At 44.6% G+C, this 19264-nt stretch overlaps 1 protein-coding gene across 1 annotated transcript in view; it reads left to right on the top strand.

The window, feature by feature from the left end:
* The first annotated feature begins 8887 nt into the window (after nucleotides 1–8887).
* Nucleotides 8888–19264, top strand: part of ppp1r14bb (protein phosphatase 1, regulatory (inhibitor) subunit 14Bb) — a 35351-nt gene continuing 24974 nt past the window's right edge. Inside the window, exon 1 of the mRNA XM_083640604.1 lies at nucleotides 8888–9456. Within this exon, the coding sequence (XP_083496730.1) occupies nucleotides 9253–9456 (204 nt within the window). The 5' untranslated portion in view covers nucleotides 8888–9252. The remainder of the gene's footprint in view (nucleotides 9457–19264) is intronic.

Genomic DNA, 19264 nt, shown 5'->3' with positions numbered 1-19264 from the left:
CAGGCATTTGGCATTTTATTCACTGTAACAAGACAGATAGATATTGTAATGTTTTTATTCACTGTAGCAAGACAGACAGATATTGCGAAATGTGCTTTTTTCCCCATCCATATCATAACTGCAATGAGCGAAAGAGTTTCTCTATACAGTTTTGATGTTGTAGATACAGTGACCTCTCCCAAGGTCAAATTAGTTAGCACTACTGCCATTAACCTACTCCCGTCAGTCAGTCAGTAACTTACTGACCAAAACTTTGTCTTTAGGCACAGATGGTGGGGAGGAAGAAAGAAAGAAAGAAAGAAAGAAAGAAAGAAAGAAAGAAAGAAAGAAAGAAAGAAAGAAAGAAAGAAAGAAAGAAAGAAAGGAGGGAATAGTTTAGAAGAGAAGGCCGTCAGTAAAAACAGTGAGATACAGCAAGACACAGAGGACTTCAGTGGATGAAAGAGACAGAGCTACAGAGAGAGAGAGAGAGAGAGAGAGAGAGAGAGCCTAGCCTACAGCTGGACAAGAGAGGGCCCACAATGACCTGTTGATAAAGAGGGTTATGAAAAGAGAGAATGGGGGATGAGATAGGAGGTTAAAAATGGAGCGAAGAGAGGGAAGAGAGGCTTATGGAACAGTGGTCTTCAAGAATGGGAAGACCCCCACCCACTCCTCTCTCTCTCTCTCTCTCTCTCTCTCTCTCTCTCTCTCTCACTCTCCCCCTCTCTCTGTCCAGCCATAGCCAGATATTTCTCTCTGACAGCGAGCCAAGGACTCACAAAGACACATTGTATAAGGACACACTGGCATATTCACTCTCTTGCTCTCTCTCTCACTCTCTGCACACTGACACACACACACACACACACACACACACACACACACACACACACACACACACACACACACACACACACACACACACACACACAAGCATGCATGTACAGCACACACCAGGTCTAATGGGAAAGGCCTGACTCAGTCAACAGTAGCAATAAGAGCTTGATCAAATGACCCTCCAAGATGCTGCAGAGATGTTGGCTGAAGGTGGGCAGCAGTTCAGTCCAGATCAGACCCATCTGTTGCTTTAGCTCTGGACGGAGAAGCTCTCAGTCCAGATCAGACCCATCTGTTGCTTTAGCTCTGGACGTAGAAGCTCTCAGTCCAGATCAGACTCATCTGTTGCTTTAGCTCTGGACGGAGAAGCTCTCAGTCCAGATCAGACCCATCTGTTGCTTTAGCTCTGGACGGAGAAGCTCTCAGTCCAGATCAGACCCATCTGTTGCTTTAGCTCTGGACGGAGAAGCTCTCAGTCCAGATCAGACTCATCTGTTGCTTTAGCTCTGGACGGAGAAGCTCTCAGTCCAGATCAGACTCATCTGTTGCTTTAGCTCTGGACGGAGAAGCTCTCAGTCCAGATCAGACCCATCTGTTGCTTTAGCTCTGGACGGAGAAGCTCTCAGTCCAGATCAGACCCATCTGTTGCTTTAGCTCTGGACGGAGAAGCTCTCAGTCCAGATCAGACTCATCTGTTGCTTTAGCTCTGGACGGAGAAGCTCTCAGTCCAGATCAGACTCATCTGTTGCTTTAGCTCTGGACGGAGAAGCTCTCAGTCCAGATCAGACCCATCTGTTGCTTTAGCTCTGGACGGAGAAGCTCTCAGTCCAGATCAGACCCATCTGTTGCTTTAGCTCTGGACGGAGAAGCTCTCAGTCCAGATCAGACTCATCTGTTGCTTTAGCTCTGGACGGAGAAGCTCTCAGTCCAGATCAGACCCATCTGTTGCTTTAGCTCTGGACGGAGAAGCTCTCAGTCCAGATCAGACCCATCTGTTGCTTTAGCTCTGGACGGAGAAGCTCTCAGTCCAGATCAGACCCATCTGTTGCTTTAGCTCTGGACGGAGAAGCTCTCAGTCCAGATCAGACCCATCTGTTGCTTTAGCTCTGGACGGAGAAGCTCGCCGTGTGTCCTGCACGGTAGCTTTCCCCAGAAGAGATGTTTTCAGACAGGGTAGATGGAAAACTGAGATCAGGAAACAAGATTTGGTTCCTGATGGTCTTGGTCCTTGCTGTGCAATAGGGATCGGATGATATATCTAAATTCAATGTGTCACAACTCACAATACAAAAATGTGACAAATCGTGGGTCAGCAAAATGAATGGTGATATTTTCTCCATTTAATTCTACTGTAGTAATCACAAATCACAGTTTTCACATCCAAATTTTACAAGTCCAAATTATACTATTTGCACTTTGCAATGACATTTACCTTCTAGCAGCCAATGCCACCGATAGAAAGATTTGTGGCTCTGAAATAAATTCAGACTAGATTATTACCCATAATGCACTTCTTTTTCTTCTGGTCTTGTAGCAGGTTTGGAGCTGGTAGGGGTTCAGTGTCTTTCTCGAGGACACTGTTTCCCCCCTCTAGTATATTGCTGCTGCTATATGGCTGTAATGTGGTCCTATACTGCCACCTAGTGAGCTAATGCTGCCACCCCACCCCCATTGGGCAACAGTTTGGAATGTGGCTATACTAGCTTCTTAGTTCTTAGCTCTCCTCTGCATTGAGGTCACTTCGTCTTCAGGTGATCACCTGGCAGCCTGTCAAGTGGATCTGCGTTGGGCGTTGGTGTATTTACACATCATTGTGTATTAAATCATTGTGTGTGTGTGTGTGTGTGTGTGTGTGTGTGTGTACAAGTGTGTACAAGAGGGCTGGATTTTTCCTTTGAAGGAAAGCAATCATGCAGACGGAGATTTGGCCTTGGGCCTGAAATCACAGTTATTAATGTAAATAAACTGAGAACGAGACAAAGGAATAGAATAGAATAGGGCGGCTGTAGCTCAGGAGGTAGAGCAGGTGGTCCACTAATCCCTTTGGATAAAAGAGGTCGGTGGTTCGATTCCCAGCTCCTCCAGTCTGCATGTCGAAGTGTCCTTGGGCAAGACACTGAACCCCAAATTGCTCCCGTTGCTGTGCCAGCACCTGCGTGGTAACCTGCCACCATCGGTGTGTGAATGGGTGAATGTACCTACTGACTGTAAAGCACTTTGGATAAAAGCGCTATATAAATGCAAGCCATTTACTAGGCCATTTAGAATAGAATAGAATAGAATAGAATTGACACAGTCTCTGTACATTTTGAAAATCAAGATGAATTCTTGAGGAACAATTCTTTCGGCAATTCTTTTGTAGTTCAAGCCTCTTTGTTGCAAGCATCTGCTGTTGAAGTGTCCTTGAGCAAGCATGTTGAGCCAGCTCCAGGGCTGCTGCTCTTCAGCTGAGCCTGACCTCTGACCTCTCTGTGGAGGATGTCCTACTATTATTGCTTCTCAAAAAGCTATGGTGCCACAATGTGAACTTCACTTGATCTGTTTGAATTGAATTGATCTGACACAGCTGCTCCCAGCTGAGCTGTGACATGGCTGTCCACTCCTGCTTGTTTCTCCTATAGTGCTCTTCCTCTTTCTCCTCTGACAGAGCAGAGAAGAAGATGGAAACAGCTCTACAGCTCCCCCATGTGGGTGGAAAACTCATAAAACCCTGTGTCTGTCATTTGATTTTCTAGGTCGGAGACAGAGGAGAAAGGTGAATCTTTCTGACACAGTGTTTGAAATAGGGACCCATGTAAAAATAAATGGACTGCTAAAGCTTTGTTCACTATCTGGGGCTTAGTGTGGTAGAGTATGTTCACACCAGGACTAGAGGAGGAACGGGAGACTATAAGAATAGACTAGAAACTGCCTGTTGCCTATATCTGGATTACTACAGTACAGATAGAGATAATTCAGACATTAAATTGATGCATAACTCTCCTGTACTTCTCCTAACGTCCTGGAAGAGGAATGTGAGAGATTCTGTAAGGATTCCTAGGACTTGTGATGTCCAGTTTTGGGCCCTACTCAGAACTTTATGATTAAGATATGCTATTATAACTAAGCTGTGCTCTGTATGGGCCCCCCTGGGTGTTAAAGACCCCTGGATAGCCGTCAAGGTTATTCAAAACCCCACAACACACACACACACACACACACACACACACACACACACACACACACACACACACACACACACACACACACACACACACACACACACACACACACACACACACACACACACACACACACACACACACACATTCCTAGCTACCTGTCCTCCCCCATTTTCACACTCCCCATGCACAGCCAACATATTTTTAATATGACATGCTCACACTGCACTGACCTCCCTCTGTGTGTGTGTCTCTGTGTGTGTGTCTCTGTGTGTGTCTCTGTGTGTGCTGGACATAAGGATGAGAGGGCCATATATGTTTGCATGGTGTGGTATATGGGAAGTATTGAGGAGTTCCATATGCAGGCACAAATGGGCGTGTTTAAATTGCCTTGTGTGTCAGTGTGTGTTTGTGTTTGTGTGTGTGTGTGTGTGTGTGTGTGTGTGTGTGTGTGTGTGTGTGTGTCTGTCTGTCTGTCTGTCTGTCTGTCTGTCTGTCTGTCTGTCTGTCTGTCTGTCTGTCTGTGCTTACTCGACTGTAAGTTCCAGACAAGCTCATTGAATTATTCAGGTTTTTTTTAGGTCTTGTTGCCATGGTTGTCTTTGAAATGGTTGCTTGGGCCAATATGAAACACACACACACACACACACACACACAGACACAGACACGCGCGCGCACGGCGCACGCATGCACACACACACACACACACACACACACACACACATACACGCACGCACGCACGCACCCACGCACGCACACACACAAACACACACACACACACACACACACACAAACACACACACACACACGCACACACACACACACAACCAATATGGGCATGCAGACAGATGTGAACACCCCCATACACACTCCAAGGGAGGGATGGGGGGGGGGACAGAGAGAGACATCCAGTGTATCTATCTCTCGTCTCTCTCTCTCTCTCTCTCTCTCTCTCTCTCTCTCTCTCTCTCTCCCCTCCCTCCACCTCCCCCTTCAATTCACACTCTTATTATTAAAGCTCTTGTTATTAAGCAGCATGGTCGGGGCGTGTGGCTCCCTGTGGTTGCAACACAATGGACATACCCTGGAAAAATGTGACTGCATTTCCTGTTAGTGCAACAGCCTCAGTGGATGCATCTCTGTCACAGCCTGCAGCTAACAGATCAAAGTTATATTCTAAAACTAGAAAAGCCTGTTATGAACAGTATGGCCTAGGCTATACCCCATAGAGGCCTATACAAAATACATACACAAAATACATTTCAAATGAATGTCATATAAGTATAAATTTCTTTTTTATAGGCTATACATTTAGTTTATATATTTTGAAACATATCTCTAAAACATTCGGGCAAATCTTTCAAACACACTATATGAAAACATGGTTAAAAGATCATCAGGTGTGTGAACACAAACATTAGCCCTTGCGTCTGTCTGCTTGCATGTCGCATAATTGTTAGTGTTTATTTTGACATACAGGTATTCTGTTTTGTTTTTCTCCTCTCTTGTCATGATGCTGTATGATGACTGTCTGCATGCTTGTACTGTATGGCTGCATTGACTGTGCTTTTTTACTGTGTACTGTTATTCTCATTAATAGCTTGTTTTGATTGTTTTCTATTGTTCTATTGTTTTTTATTGCTTAACATATAGTTTCGCTAGATTCCTGGATGCCTATGGGATCATGATTGTTATACGATCCCATAGACACTCAACAATTGAGACAAGATAGCCTGATATTGCTGTTTGACATAATTCAGACTATTAAAAACAGGTCTGTCTGAAGACATTTATTTGTTTCTGAATCTGGGAAAGTGAGAAAAACAGTCAAATCCGCCCAAACTGTATCTCTGAGCTATCTCTTTAACCAAATCACACACATTTAGGCCATTGTGATCTCATTTTGATAATTTAATGTAATATGTTTTCACTTCCATTCACTAAGCCTCCCCTGAAACTCTTTGGAGCCCCCCTGGGGAGGCCCGCCTCCCACTTTGAAAACCTTTGATCTAATGTATTTTGTAGTAGAGTCTAACTACTTGTCTAACTAATTAATCAATTAATTGTCTAACTGTTAGACAATGATAGCCTACCCAAACATTGAGAACAAGCAGTTTTAACTGCTGTGGGCTATTAAACATTCAAATTGATTCTAGTGTTTGATATAGGTTTTAAAAGGTAGTTTGCCCCCTCGGCAAACTGACAGTTTGTGTGTAAATACTGTGTAACGGCAAAGTGCTACACAATGCACGGCAGTCTGGTAGGTTTAAGCATATAAAGGATTTGCCTCAGGCAACCGGGTGCACACAATAGCAACATAGGCTGTTTGAAAAGTCAAACGTTTGGGGAGTGAATAGGTCTGTCTGATCTGAGGAGGTCATGTGCCAGATACTTTCTTAAGGAGACATGGCAGGTGAAAAGGGTGTTAAAAAGGCTGTTTTCCCTTTCTCATACTCTGAGCCAAAACTCCCACTTCAGTAGCACTTACGTATTCTTATTCTGAAGGTTTGTAGGCTACAGAGGGGTTCATATAGCCTATATATATCATTGATAGCCTGATTTATTACATTTTATTCCTATTTGTTTTAAGAACTGTTGACTGTATTTTCTGATTTATGGAGTGATAAAAAGTGATATCAAAACCTTTGGCTCTAATATGTCAACAAAATGAAACACAAGGATAGAGAATGGAATTTGTTGTTAAATGTTAAAATGTTGATCGTTGATGTTGATGCTTCTCAAACTTTTTCACGTCAAGGACCCCTAAACTGACACAAATTAGACCATGAACCCCCATTTGATTAGATGCTGTCCCAGCTAGGGGTCCCCCATCTGATAAGATTTGTGCTTTTAGATTTTTTATTAGGCTACAGAAAGTGTATGAAACACGACCAAAACAGTCATACATTCTGTCATTGTGTTACTTATGGTCGGATGGAATCAGGGGCGGACTGGGATCATAATTCAGGCCGGGCATTATACCAAGCAGGCCAGGCCGATACGGGCCGTTTGAAGCCCAATTTGGGCCGTCTGAAGCCAGATTTGGGACGTTTGAAGCCCAATTTGGGCCATTTGAAGCCCAATTTGGGCCGAGTCCAATTTTACAATGAGATGCAACCACTTTAACCCTGAATAAAGTAGTAGTAGCGCCTGGATGGAATTATAGTGAAAATAAAATGATTCCCCTTTTTGCTGGGGTAGCCCCTGGAACCCGCTCAAGGAGCCCTGGGGGTCGCCGAACCCCACTTTGAGAAAGACCGTTTGATTCCATGCCAAGCCAACTGACGTGAACTGAATTTAAGGCTGGTTTCACACCGACGACCCACGCCTTGCCTTGCCTCAACCCACGCCTACGCCGAGCTGGGCGTGAACCTGTTACACGCTTTTGCGATCACACCGCACGCCTTTTGCACGCCGAACCTGGAGCAGAGTCACAAGCGCCTCTCCTCTCTCCCGACTGTATTTTTTCACGTGTTGTACAGAATTGTCATGGGTAGCCTCTAGGTAAAATAAATCTGATATATTTAATGTTCTATTGATGCTGGATATGTATAACCAGGTCTGACTATAGTCGGACATTTTAGAGAGGTGATCTTGCAAGAATATGTGCTGGCACAACAACATTGTCCATCTTGCTTCTTCGGTCGCTATTCTCTCTCATGAAGATTTGTTTGCCGACAGGGAGAAAGCCCCACGTGATAGCCACCCGTCAATCTCTCTCTCGCTCTCTCTCTCTGCTCAATACTGTTGTAGAAACTCCATTTTATTTTGAAATTCAGTTGACTTTGCCAGTTCCCACGGATATTGTCGCGTTTTTCTTTCATGGCTTGACAGAAAAGCCTGCCTGCACGCGCCTTGTCGGCGTGAAAATAGAACTCTCGCCTATTCGATAAAATCGGCAAGGCACAGGCAAGGCGTGGGTACACGCAGGGTTCACGCTCAGGCGTCCTGTGTACACAGCCTCGTTGACTAAAACGGACGCCTATTAAAAAGCGTGGGTAAAGGCAAGGCATAGGCAAGGCTTGGGTCGCCGGTGTGAAACCAGCCTAAAACTAACCTCGCGTCACCAGGCTCTTCTCGGCGAGAAAGAGCCTGGCTCCCGCCCACAATTGATTTTGTCATCATACTGGGTCCGGCCTAGAGCCCGCCCTAGACCGGATCTAGCTCGTCAACTTTCACGTTAACTTGACAATTTGACCCAAGTATCAGAACGGCAAACAACAAAACAAAAGATGGACGTACCGAACGAAGTTTTTGAAGAAGTTCTTTTAGAAACATTGCGGATTCACAATCTCACATCTTTTAAGCCAATACAGAAGCTTTGCATCAGACAATTAATCGAGGGAAGAGACGTTCTCGCATGTCTACCAACTGGTTTTGGGAAAAGCTTAGTATTCCAAACCTGGCCGACGGTGTGTCGAGCCATATTGCATGAACGTTTAGTTTTATGTAACGCTAGCTTTGTTTTGATCAGACTCTAGTTTAGGTAACATCACCGCGTCAAGCTAACGGCAACACAGACTTTGTTAGGCGCATTTCCTTCCGGTGATAATTCTGGGTCCGGGGTTTACGCCCCCATGACAAAAAGCGGGGTGGAAGGTGCCCAGACTAGCCTAAAACTGACAATGATGGGGGTCAGTGTGGGTGACAAAGTTAAGGAAAAGAGAGAGAGCGAGGGGTGGACAAGAGGAAAGACCCAACACGGATATGAGAAGAAAGGACGTTTTAAAAGGAGAGACGAAAGAAAGGAATTGAAAAAAACTGGAGGGGAAAAAATAATTAGCCACAAATTTTGTTTTGCGTCCGCGTCACGTCGCTCTCGAGCTCCTGAGTGCGCGCACGCATCTTCTCTAGCACGAGGAGAGAGAAGAGAGAGAGCGAGATAGAAAAGGAGAGAGAGCGAGAGAGAGAGAGAGATTTCTCTTTGTACTGAAAGAAGAGTTGAGGCCGGTTTTGGCTCTGCTAGCCGTTTCTTTTTGTATAAGCAGAGTTTGCATGCTGTAAATAGCCTGGTAAACCGGGGTTACACTTCACGTTGTAACCGTGGTCCCTTTTGTCTAGTGGAAGCGGCTGCCTACCGATGTTCCTTTGAGCGGCGTGGACAACAAAAGCATCAGGTCTAAACGTTAGTTTTTCCGGGGGGCTTTGAAGTCAGAACAGAAGCGAGGACCACACGTCTAGTCGGCCCGGGTTGTTTTTTCTTGTCCGCGTCTAGACTGCCGCGCTCGCCTCCATTCGTCTCCCCTTTTCCACACTTCCACACCGACCGACCATGGCCGCTGTGACGAGCCCGGAGACGAGCCCTCAACCCCGGGTATATTTCCAGACGCCGGCCGGCGGCACCGCGGAGGAGCCGGAGACACCGGTTCGGAAGCAGGGGCGCGTTACCGTCAAATACGACCGCAAGGAGCTGAGGAAGAGACTGAACCTGGAGGAGTGGATTATCGATCAGCTAACGGACCTCTACGACTGTGAGGTAAAGAACCACCCACCCAACAATAACCCCGGCCTCAAAACCGATCGAACGCATCGATTAGGCGGCCCTTCTAAGTAATTGGGCTCTCAGGTATAATCAGTCAGTTTATCAGCTGGGAGTTGTCGGCCTGTCTATTCTGTCAAAAGCAAACTGTTGAGAAATAAACGTTAATATGGCCTTTTTTGCTTTTGGCCTAGCATCGTTTGGTAGCCTATATGGCCCATAATGTAAGTAGGGAATAAATTAAGCCAACACAGAAAATCATGAAATAATGTGGGCAGCATGAAAAACGATCCCCACATAGCATAATAGTGACACTACTTGATAGATCCTGGAAAATGCCATTCAGTGTGTGTTAAACTTGACTTCCCCACCCACAGGTAGCCTATACGTGTGTGTGTAGGTTAGCCTAGCCTACAATAAAAAGATAGATTGCCTCGGTTCTGATTGGCTGAAGCCGTTGTAAAACACACCTGTGACCTCTAACAGTTAATTAGTCCAATGCTAATGCGCCGGCTGAAACGCACCACTCATACCGGTACTCGTGTTGCTTAGCAACCACTTTGTTTAGCTGCTGTCCAAGTAGCCTAATGTTAGGGGGGAAAGTAATGTGTATTGTTAGGTGTAAAAAACAACAACATTTAAGTACCTTATCAATTAGTATAATTCATTATTCAACTACAAGATTTCTTGAATGTTTGTGTGCTTTCTCTTCATGTGCTTGACTGTGATTTTAGAGTAGCTATCTCTGCTCTCATTTGTGTGTGTTCAGTGGTCAGACAGATGGGGTGATCACCCACCCCATGGTGCATTGGGGTGGGGGGCCCAGTGGTCATGGAGGAGATGTAGCATGAGTTCCCTGGCTGTAGTGATGACTGTGCATGATCAACAGTTAGCTGTGTTTAGCCTCCCCTTGCTCCAGCAGCAGACATCAGGACCTCAGCTCATGGAGTTATGGTGTTAAAGTAACCTGGCGGCTACAGCGGTGCTGCTGGTGGCATCCGTCGCCGGTAAGCTCACGTCCACTCTACCGAGCTGGCTTTGACCCATATTCTATTCCTAGCATGAGGAATACAGCCACTTTGGAGGAGTCCTAGGCTAGGCTAGGCTAGAGAAGGCATGGACAGCTGGAGGCTGGAAGTGCACACACAGACAGACATACACACATACACACACACACACACACACACACACACACACCCACACCCACACACCCATAGAGGATAGGAAGTATTATCTTCCCCAATTTTGTGAACTTTTTTTTCCTACAGTAAACAAATAGACTTCCACATTTGGACCATACCCTTTTACCACGGACTTTACTGAGTACTGTCCTATAGAGAGCCAAAGTGAACCTCACTTCCTGCTTCAGCACTGGACCAGAGATTTTCATCCGCTATTTATTTTCCCATAGACATTTCGTAAAATGCTTATAGAAATAGTTTTACTTGTTCAAACCAAACGGTTCAGATCTATTTAGAAACAGGAGAGACCACATAACATTTACTTGGACCAAAACATAAAAAAAAGCAGATTTATTTGTTTTTTTAAGTTTTTGTCCGAGTGAAATGTTCTATGGTCTCTCCTGATTCTAAATATAGCTGAACCGTTTGGTTTGACGAAGTAAAACTATTTTTATAAGCATTTTACGAGATGTCTATGGGAAAATAACGGCGAATGAAAATCTCTGGTACAGTGCTGAAGCAGGAAGTGACGTTCACTTTGGCTCTCTATTGAGTCTCCTCCACTGACACACACACACACACACGCACACACGCATGCACGCACACACGCAGAGGCTGTTTGTGTGTTTTTGCAGACACGTTGGGGATTACCAACAGAGTCTTCAGTGTGCTGGTAATGACTTTACTGTCTCCCCATCTACACCTGGCCGTGCCAAATCCAATCCATTGACAAACCGTGACTGGTTCTTGTAACCAGATATGACTCCGAGCCGCAGTTAAACACAGGTGTAAATGCGCGCAAGGAAGGTTGAAAGCTGATGCTTATCAGGTGGTGGGTTAGGAAAAACAGATTCCAGGCCATCTCGTGTATACGTCTGATCTGTGTTTGCCCCCCTGTAGAGAGAATCCACGTCTTAGCCTACACTTGCATTGAGATTTTAAATGGCCGATGTAAGTGGGATACCAACCCGTTGAGATGCAGATAATAAAATGTCAGTGGAACGACAGGCCCAAATGCCAGAGGTGATTAACAGCCTAGAGAGGGTTTTAAATGGATCTTTGACTGTTTGCCAGTGGATTGATAAACCATGCGTGAGAGAGCCTTGCAGAGTCAGATGAGTGTGAGTTTATCAACATCTTTTGCAGACGGGTTTCTTTCTGATGTCCTGATAGTTCAGCAGAAGAGAGACTTAGTCGATCAAGGTCATTTCTATAAGAATATACATCTTTGTAGAATCCATATGGAATAAGAATCATTTTATTTTTAACACACTGTGCCTCAGAATTCAAGTGTTTGATAATATGTCGATTGTTTGATTTCACATTCATCCATTCAGCCGTCCATCTATTCATTTATTTATTCATTCAGTCACGCATGCATTAATTGACATTATGCATGCATTTTTTTTTAGTCTGTGTTGTTGGGCACTCAACAGTCCAATCCAAAATGCCTCACAAATAGGCCACACACAGTAGCCATTGTTTCCACTCACTGTTAGTGATGTACGTGTATATTAGTCAAAATCGTGAGAAAATATGATCATGCTCATTTAGATTTAGATTTGTTTTCTTTCCATTTTTGGACACGCATCTCTCATTCGTCTCGTCGTGACGATGGCTGTTTTCCGACATGCAGCCAGCAACACGAGTAGTTAGCCCCTTTTCATCGCCCCCCCCCATCCCGTCCATGCCCAGGCTGTTAGAGACAACAAAGAGATTAATTTGCAGTGGCTGGCCTCCCTGATGGAGACGTATCACACTCATTTGAGGGAATGTGGCGCACGTGCTGCCGGAGAGGCGGTGCTCGCCGCCGGGCAGGCAGGGAGGAGGACTGATGTCGGAGAGATCCCTGCTCACTCAGGAAAGACACGGAACATGTGTCTTCTTGTTGGCATTTTATTCCCCTTTTTCCTTCGCCCTCCCTCGATCCCACACACGCTCTAGCTATCATTCCCTGCCTCTTCCCCGTCTCTCCTGGTGTCCACCTCTTTGTCAGAATCCGTACTCGTGTTCTTTGTCCGTCATTTCTATCTTTCTATCTCTCTTATTTCTCCCTCCTTTCTTATATTTCTGCGAATACAATCGAGTTTGTCTAACAGGGAAAATTCATAATGAGCTATTGTTCCACCACACGGCCAGTCTGAGTCGGCTACTCATTTTTGCCAGCCAGCTAGTCAGACGTTCATCCAGCCAGTTAGTCACTACTTAGCCGATCAGTCAGCGAGTTGCTATGGGTAATATACAGTATAGTGAGGAGCCTCACTGCCATTCCATGGCAACAAGGCTTACATTTTGATATGTTGCTAAACCTCGCAAGTTGTATCATTTTGACAAAGCCTCTGTTTTCAAATGATCTTTATTTCGTGTTAACTTTCAATGCAGGATATTAATGGCGGTCATACAGTTATAATATCAGCAAGGCTTTAGCATGCACCTGCAGCTGATGTTATTATTAGCGTGCTTGCTTTAAAGATGCATGCTTTTTTTTTTTTTTTTTTTTACTGTTTCACTTTTATTTTGGAGCCTACATGTTACACTTTATTATTGGCTCTGTAGTGGTGGTGATTATAAGTGAGTTTTGAGTTGATTCTTCTGTTGCACACTGACTGTAAATTGCTCCGGTTTAGCACGTCCTCCGCAGCTAACAGACTGGATGTTGGTTTAGCACATCCTCCGCGGCTAACAGACTGGATGTAAATGCAGTCAGGAGACAGTTTATAGAAACATATTGGGCATTCCTCTTTTAACGACAGCCTCGATTTTTGGAGGGAAAGTGAGGCTTACAACTCGTCCCCAGGCAGCCCCCCCCCCTCCTTGTAAAATGATCAGATTCCACACTGGCCTTGGTATTATCTATTGCCATGGTAACGGGGCTGTTAAATGTTAATTTGTGGGTAAACTGACCTCAGAACACAAGGCTGTGTTTCCTCCCGCTTGGTCAAAGGATACTGTAGCCGGCCGGCGGCTAGACGGTTAACAGTGGAGCGACGAGCGAGTGGGCGGTCCGATCCCCAAGCACCCCACGGTCCTCCTCCTACGTGGCCACACACACACACACACACACACACACACACACACACACACACACAGATGGGCGAGTGAGGAGGAATGCAGTAAAAGAGGGAAAAGAAAACTAGAGGAATTGTGAGAAAGGAAGGAAAAAGTAGGGGGGGGGGTGCAGCGGGAGAAAGTGTTTTGTTTTTGTGTATTGTATGCTTGCTCCAGGAAGTATTACACACAATATACAATATACAGGGTTCGTACGTTCATGAAAAATATGGAAAAGTCATGGAGGTTTAAAATACAATTTTACAGGTCCTGTAATTTGCAACCTGCAACTAGTTGCCTGAAAGTTTGACCGTGTAAAGCCAGTCTTGGAGAACTAACTGACCATGTTCGTTTTTCAATTATTGTAATCTGTTAATCGTGGAATTTTAAATTTAGAATGTCGTACTCATTACTCACGTTTTCATGTATACGCCGAGAAAATGTTTGGTCATGGACATTTGTTTTAAAGTCATGGAAAAGTCATGGAAATTCATTGGTCAAAATGTGTCTATACACTTGAGAACTACAGTGCTAATCCATGGTAGAAGTTCCCCATTCTAACTAGGCATGCACAGATATGAAAATGTTGGCCGTGATGCCAATAATCAATATTAACATTGCTGTTATGGCCGATTAGGTGGGTGGAGAGATTATATCTCCACGCTGGCCTGGGAATGCCTTGGGATCCCCCAGTCAGAGCTGGCTAATGTGGCCAGGGAAAGGAAAGTTTGGGGTTCTGCTACCTCCGCGACCCGATCCCGGATACGCGGTTGAAGATGATGATGATGATGATATTATGGCCGATAATCGCTATTTACTGATGTCAATATGATCTGTATATTAAAAACAAGTTTCTATATAAATTTACCGCATTGTTTCCTCTCAATATGAAGATTTTGACCGATACCGATAAGCAATATTAACATTGCTGTTATTTTGCTCATCGGATCGATACGGATCGATGCCGATATAAAATAATTAGTAACCTCGGGCCAATACCAATATGAGTGCCGATGTATTGTGCAACCCTAGAAACTGCTAGTCCGTGGTAGAAGTTCCCCATTCTGCTCTGCTTTAGCACTGGAACAGCCACTAAGCCACTATGTAATTTATATAGTTTTACTCTACCTCAAATATCTGGTTGCCAGGGCATGCTTTATGATTCTTGACAGCTGCAAAAAGATAAAAAATTAGTATTTTCCTCCTCACTTCCTCTGCGGGTTGGAGCGACTGGGCAGCTGTTGTGTACTACTTAGATTAAGGACAGAAATCAGAGATTGCAATTTGTTTCAATTCTGCATTTTACAAGTACAGACAGTCATAGATTCAGTATCAGGATAGTGAGCAGGGATACTAAAATGAAAACCCTGATATGATTGGCCGTGGTCAAATCTGAACCAGGAAAGGACTGATGAAATAGGCAGGTGCAGCTGTCACTTGCTTCCAAAGAAGTGTGACACCGGCTTCTTTGGAAACTTCGAGGTGAGACTGAGATGAGTAAATGGCACAAAAACATGTTGTACATAGTTTTACACTTTTGACTGTAGACTGTTATGAGGAAGTGCGTTTGATGTGCGCAGCACTAACGTATGTTGCCCCTTTTTCACTGTCTGCTGTGGTTTCAGACAACACAGACAGTTCAGAGAGAGAGAGACACTGAGACTGTGAGAAATAAGTGTGTTACTGTGGGAACAGCTGTAATTTCATGGCTTTGCTGGTCATGCATTGAGTTGACCTCCTTTACCAACTTCACACTGTAAAGAACACACACACACTCACACTCATGCACGCGCACACACACGCACACACACACACACACACACACACACTCACACTCATGCACGCGTACACACACGCGCACATGCACACACACACACACACACACACACACACACACACACACACACACACACGTTTGCTTAAACCTTCCACTCAAAGGCCTGAATACCAATCAGTATTACCCTATGACACTCAGTGAGAGGGTGACTACAAAGACTGCTTGTTACACGGTAGGAATGAAAGACTCCAGTGTGTCTTTGTAAACACCCCCCCCCCCCACCCCAACACACACACACACACACACACACACACACACACACACACACACACACACACACACACACACGGACATGCACAAAGCATCTAATAGGTTACATGTGCTTCTATGGTGAACTTCCTGTCTGACGAGGGGTGAATCAGCGACTCAGCGTATCGCTTGACCCACTGACTGTGTGTTTGTGTTTGATGCTGAGTGAATAAATGGAGTTAGTTAGCGGGGCGGGAGACTGCCAAGAACAATGTGAGAGAGAGAGAGAGTGAGTGATTCAAATAGGAAACGAGTGGAGAGCCGAGAGAAAAGAAAGCATGAAGTATAGGAGGATAAAGAGAGAGAGGGATGAAGTATAGGAGGATGGAGAGAGAGAGAGGGATGAAGTATAGGAGGATGGAGAGAGAGAGAGGGATGAAGTATAGGAGGATGGAGAGAGAGGGATGAAGTATAGGAGGATGGAGAGAGAGGGGGATGAAGTATAGGAGGATGGAGAGAGAGGGATGAAGTATAGGAGGATGGAGAGAGAGGGATGAAGTATAGGAGGATGGAGAGAGAGGGGGATGAAGTATAGGATGATGGAGAGAGAGAGAGAGGGATGAAGTATAGGAGGATGGAGAGAGAGGGGGATGAAGTATAGGATGATGGAGAGAGAGAGGGATGAAGTATAGGATGATGGAGAGAGAGAGGGATGAAGTATAGGAGGATGGAGAGAGAGGGGGATGAAGTATAGGAGGATGGAGAGAGAGGGATGAAGTATAGGAGGATGGAGAGAGGGGGATGAAGTATAGGATGATGGAGAGAGAGGGATGAAGTATAGGAGGATGGAGAGAGAGGGATGAAGTATAGGAGGATGGAGAGAGGGGGATGAAGTATAGGAGGATGGAGAGAGAGAGAGAGGGATGAAGTATAGGAGGATGGAGAGAGAGGGGGATGAAGTATAGGAGGATGGAGAGAGAGAGAGAGAGGGATGAAGTATAGGAGGATGGAGAGAGAGGGATGAAGTATAGGATGGAGAGAGAGAGGGATGAAAGAGAGAGAGAGGGAGTGAGGAGGAGGGGTGTGTGAGTCAGTGGGAGAGGAATGTTCATGCACGTTTTAGCAGCGGAAGTTTATGAGAGAGACGCAGAGACGAAATGTACACTAACACTAACATACCACCTCCTCCCCCAAAGCACACCACACACACCTGTTGATTCATGTCTCACACACACACACGCGCACACGCACACGCGCACACACGCACACGCGCACACACACACACGCACACAGACACACGCACACCTCTTACCCTCACCTTCACCCCCCAAGTGTGTGCCTGTAATACTATACTTGTGAGTGTTTGACTTTGAAGTGAGACCCTTGTGGCCGGTCCTCACTTTGTAAGCAGCCATTTTAGGGCTTAAGTGTGAGGTTCAAATTAAAGTTTCACCCATTGGTCAACTTTAACCTGTTAAAAGTCATGACAACACAGAGGCCAAAATCATACGTGTTCCTTCCCGGTAGACTCTACACTCTGGTGCTCCATGCTAACACTTTAGCCACTTTCAGACATGAACTCTGGATGAGTGATAGAAAGCCACTAGCGTTATCTCAAAAGTGTATTGAACTACTATTTCCACAGGAAGTGACGGTGGTGGCCGCTGTGAGACTGTGCAGAGAGGAATTATGGTCGCTCACTAGTAGTAGTAGTTCCCAAAATAAATCTTGACTACATCAGCTGTGATGAGATAAAATGACATTTCATTTGCACTGCATGAATCTACAGGCCATTAAAAACCTGAACCTTTATTTACTAAAAGGTCAGTCTTCTTCTCGCTGTGGATCATGTTAGTTGTGTTTCACTGTCTACATGCTATGCTAATGTGTTAGCCTGGAGCACTGGAAACAATGATCCACCGGGGGGACACGTGGATGATTTGGTGTCTATGTTAAGCTCAGTGTGACCCCCAAGGGTTGGCATGCATTGAGGTAAGGCTGGTTAGATTTGGCAGTTAGAATAGAGAGCCAAAGTGAATGTCTGTCACTTCCTGCTTCAGCACTGTACCAGAGATTTTCATCCCCCCATTTATTTATATTTCATATTTCATCATCACATTTCATGAAATGCGTATAAAAATAGTTTTGCTGGTTCAAATCAAATGGTTCAGATATATTTAGAAACAGGAGAGACGGCATAACATTTCACCCTCGGACCAAAACGTTTAAAAAAATGCAGATTTAAAGAAAATATGTTTCCCATGTTTTTTTTAAGCTTTGGTCTGAGTGAAATGTTCTATGGTCTCTCCCGATTCTAAATATAGCTGAACCGTTTGGTTTGACCAAGTAAAACTATTTTGATAAGCATTTTACAAAATGTCTATGGGGAAAATAAATGGCGGATGAAAATCTCTGTTATCGTGCTGAAGCAGGAAGTGACGTTCACTTTGGCTCTCTATAGGGAAATACATGTAGTCACTAGAAAGCCATTATAAATATAGCGTGTGTGCGTATTTGTTTGCATACTTGTATGTGTTTGTATGCGTCATGTCTTTGTGTCATACACTGTCATGTGTAGCCTGTAATGATTGCCTTGCACCATTAAAGGAACACTCCGCCCATTTTCAACCAGCTTTGTATCATTAGAACATCAGTAGTATATCAGAAAACTGTAAACGGTTTTGAAGTCTGTCATTTAATTTGACAGTTATTGAGTGTTAAAATGTGGACCAGTGACATCACTGGTCCACACTAACTCAAATTAATAACTCATTAACTCAAATCAACTCTCAATAACTGTCAAACTAGATGAATGATGAATAGTTTGACAGTTATTGAGAGTTGATTTGAGTCAATGAGTTATTAATTTGAGTTAGTGTGGACCAGTGATGTCACTGGTCCACACTTTAACACTCAATAACTGTCAAATTAAATGACAGACTTCAAAACCGTTTACAGTTTTCTGATATACTACTGATGTTCTAATGATACAAAGCTGGTTGAAAATGGGCGGAGTGTTCCTTTAACTGTACAGCATATATTATCCCTTGCACCTGACCTAGCCTCTCCACAATGTAAGGTCTTGGTCTTGTGTTTCAGTATGAACTGAGCTGGATGAGCTCGTCATTCCACTCTCGGTCACATGTCAGACAGGTTTGAACAAAACCGTGATCAAAAGTCATCTCACTTATCTCTAATCTGTTTGAATAAGAGATTCCGTTGCCTGCAGCTTTTCTATTGGCAGGCAATAACCTGTTTTGAAGGGTTAAATTCCAGTTCAAATATGAGACAAAACAACTGCAAATATGAGATCCCATTATTCGGAGCATGCTACTCCCTCAGACGTATCCCCTCCTTGATTTGAGTGCTGAGCCACTCAGGACTACATTTCCCAGGAGGTGCAGTAGTGCAGAAGCCAGTGTTGTTGATCTGCTTTGGTGGCTGCTTGGAAGCAGACTTGACTTTATTGCTTTATTGACTCTTATCTCTGAAAGTCTTTTGTGTGTTGTTTAATGTGCTGTGCTGGTGCGGCGATGCTTCTTCTGGCAAC

The sequence above is a fragment of the Poromitra crassiceps genome (genome assembly GCF_964638095.1).
Source record: "Poromitra crassiceps genome assembly, chromosome: 7".
NCBI classification, from domain to species: domain Eukaryota; kingdom Metazoa; phylum Chordata; class Actinopteri; order Beryciformes; family Melamphaidae; genus Poromitra; species Poromitra crassiceps.
This window is presented reverse-complemented; position numbering and strand designations above follow the sequence as displayed.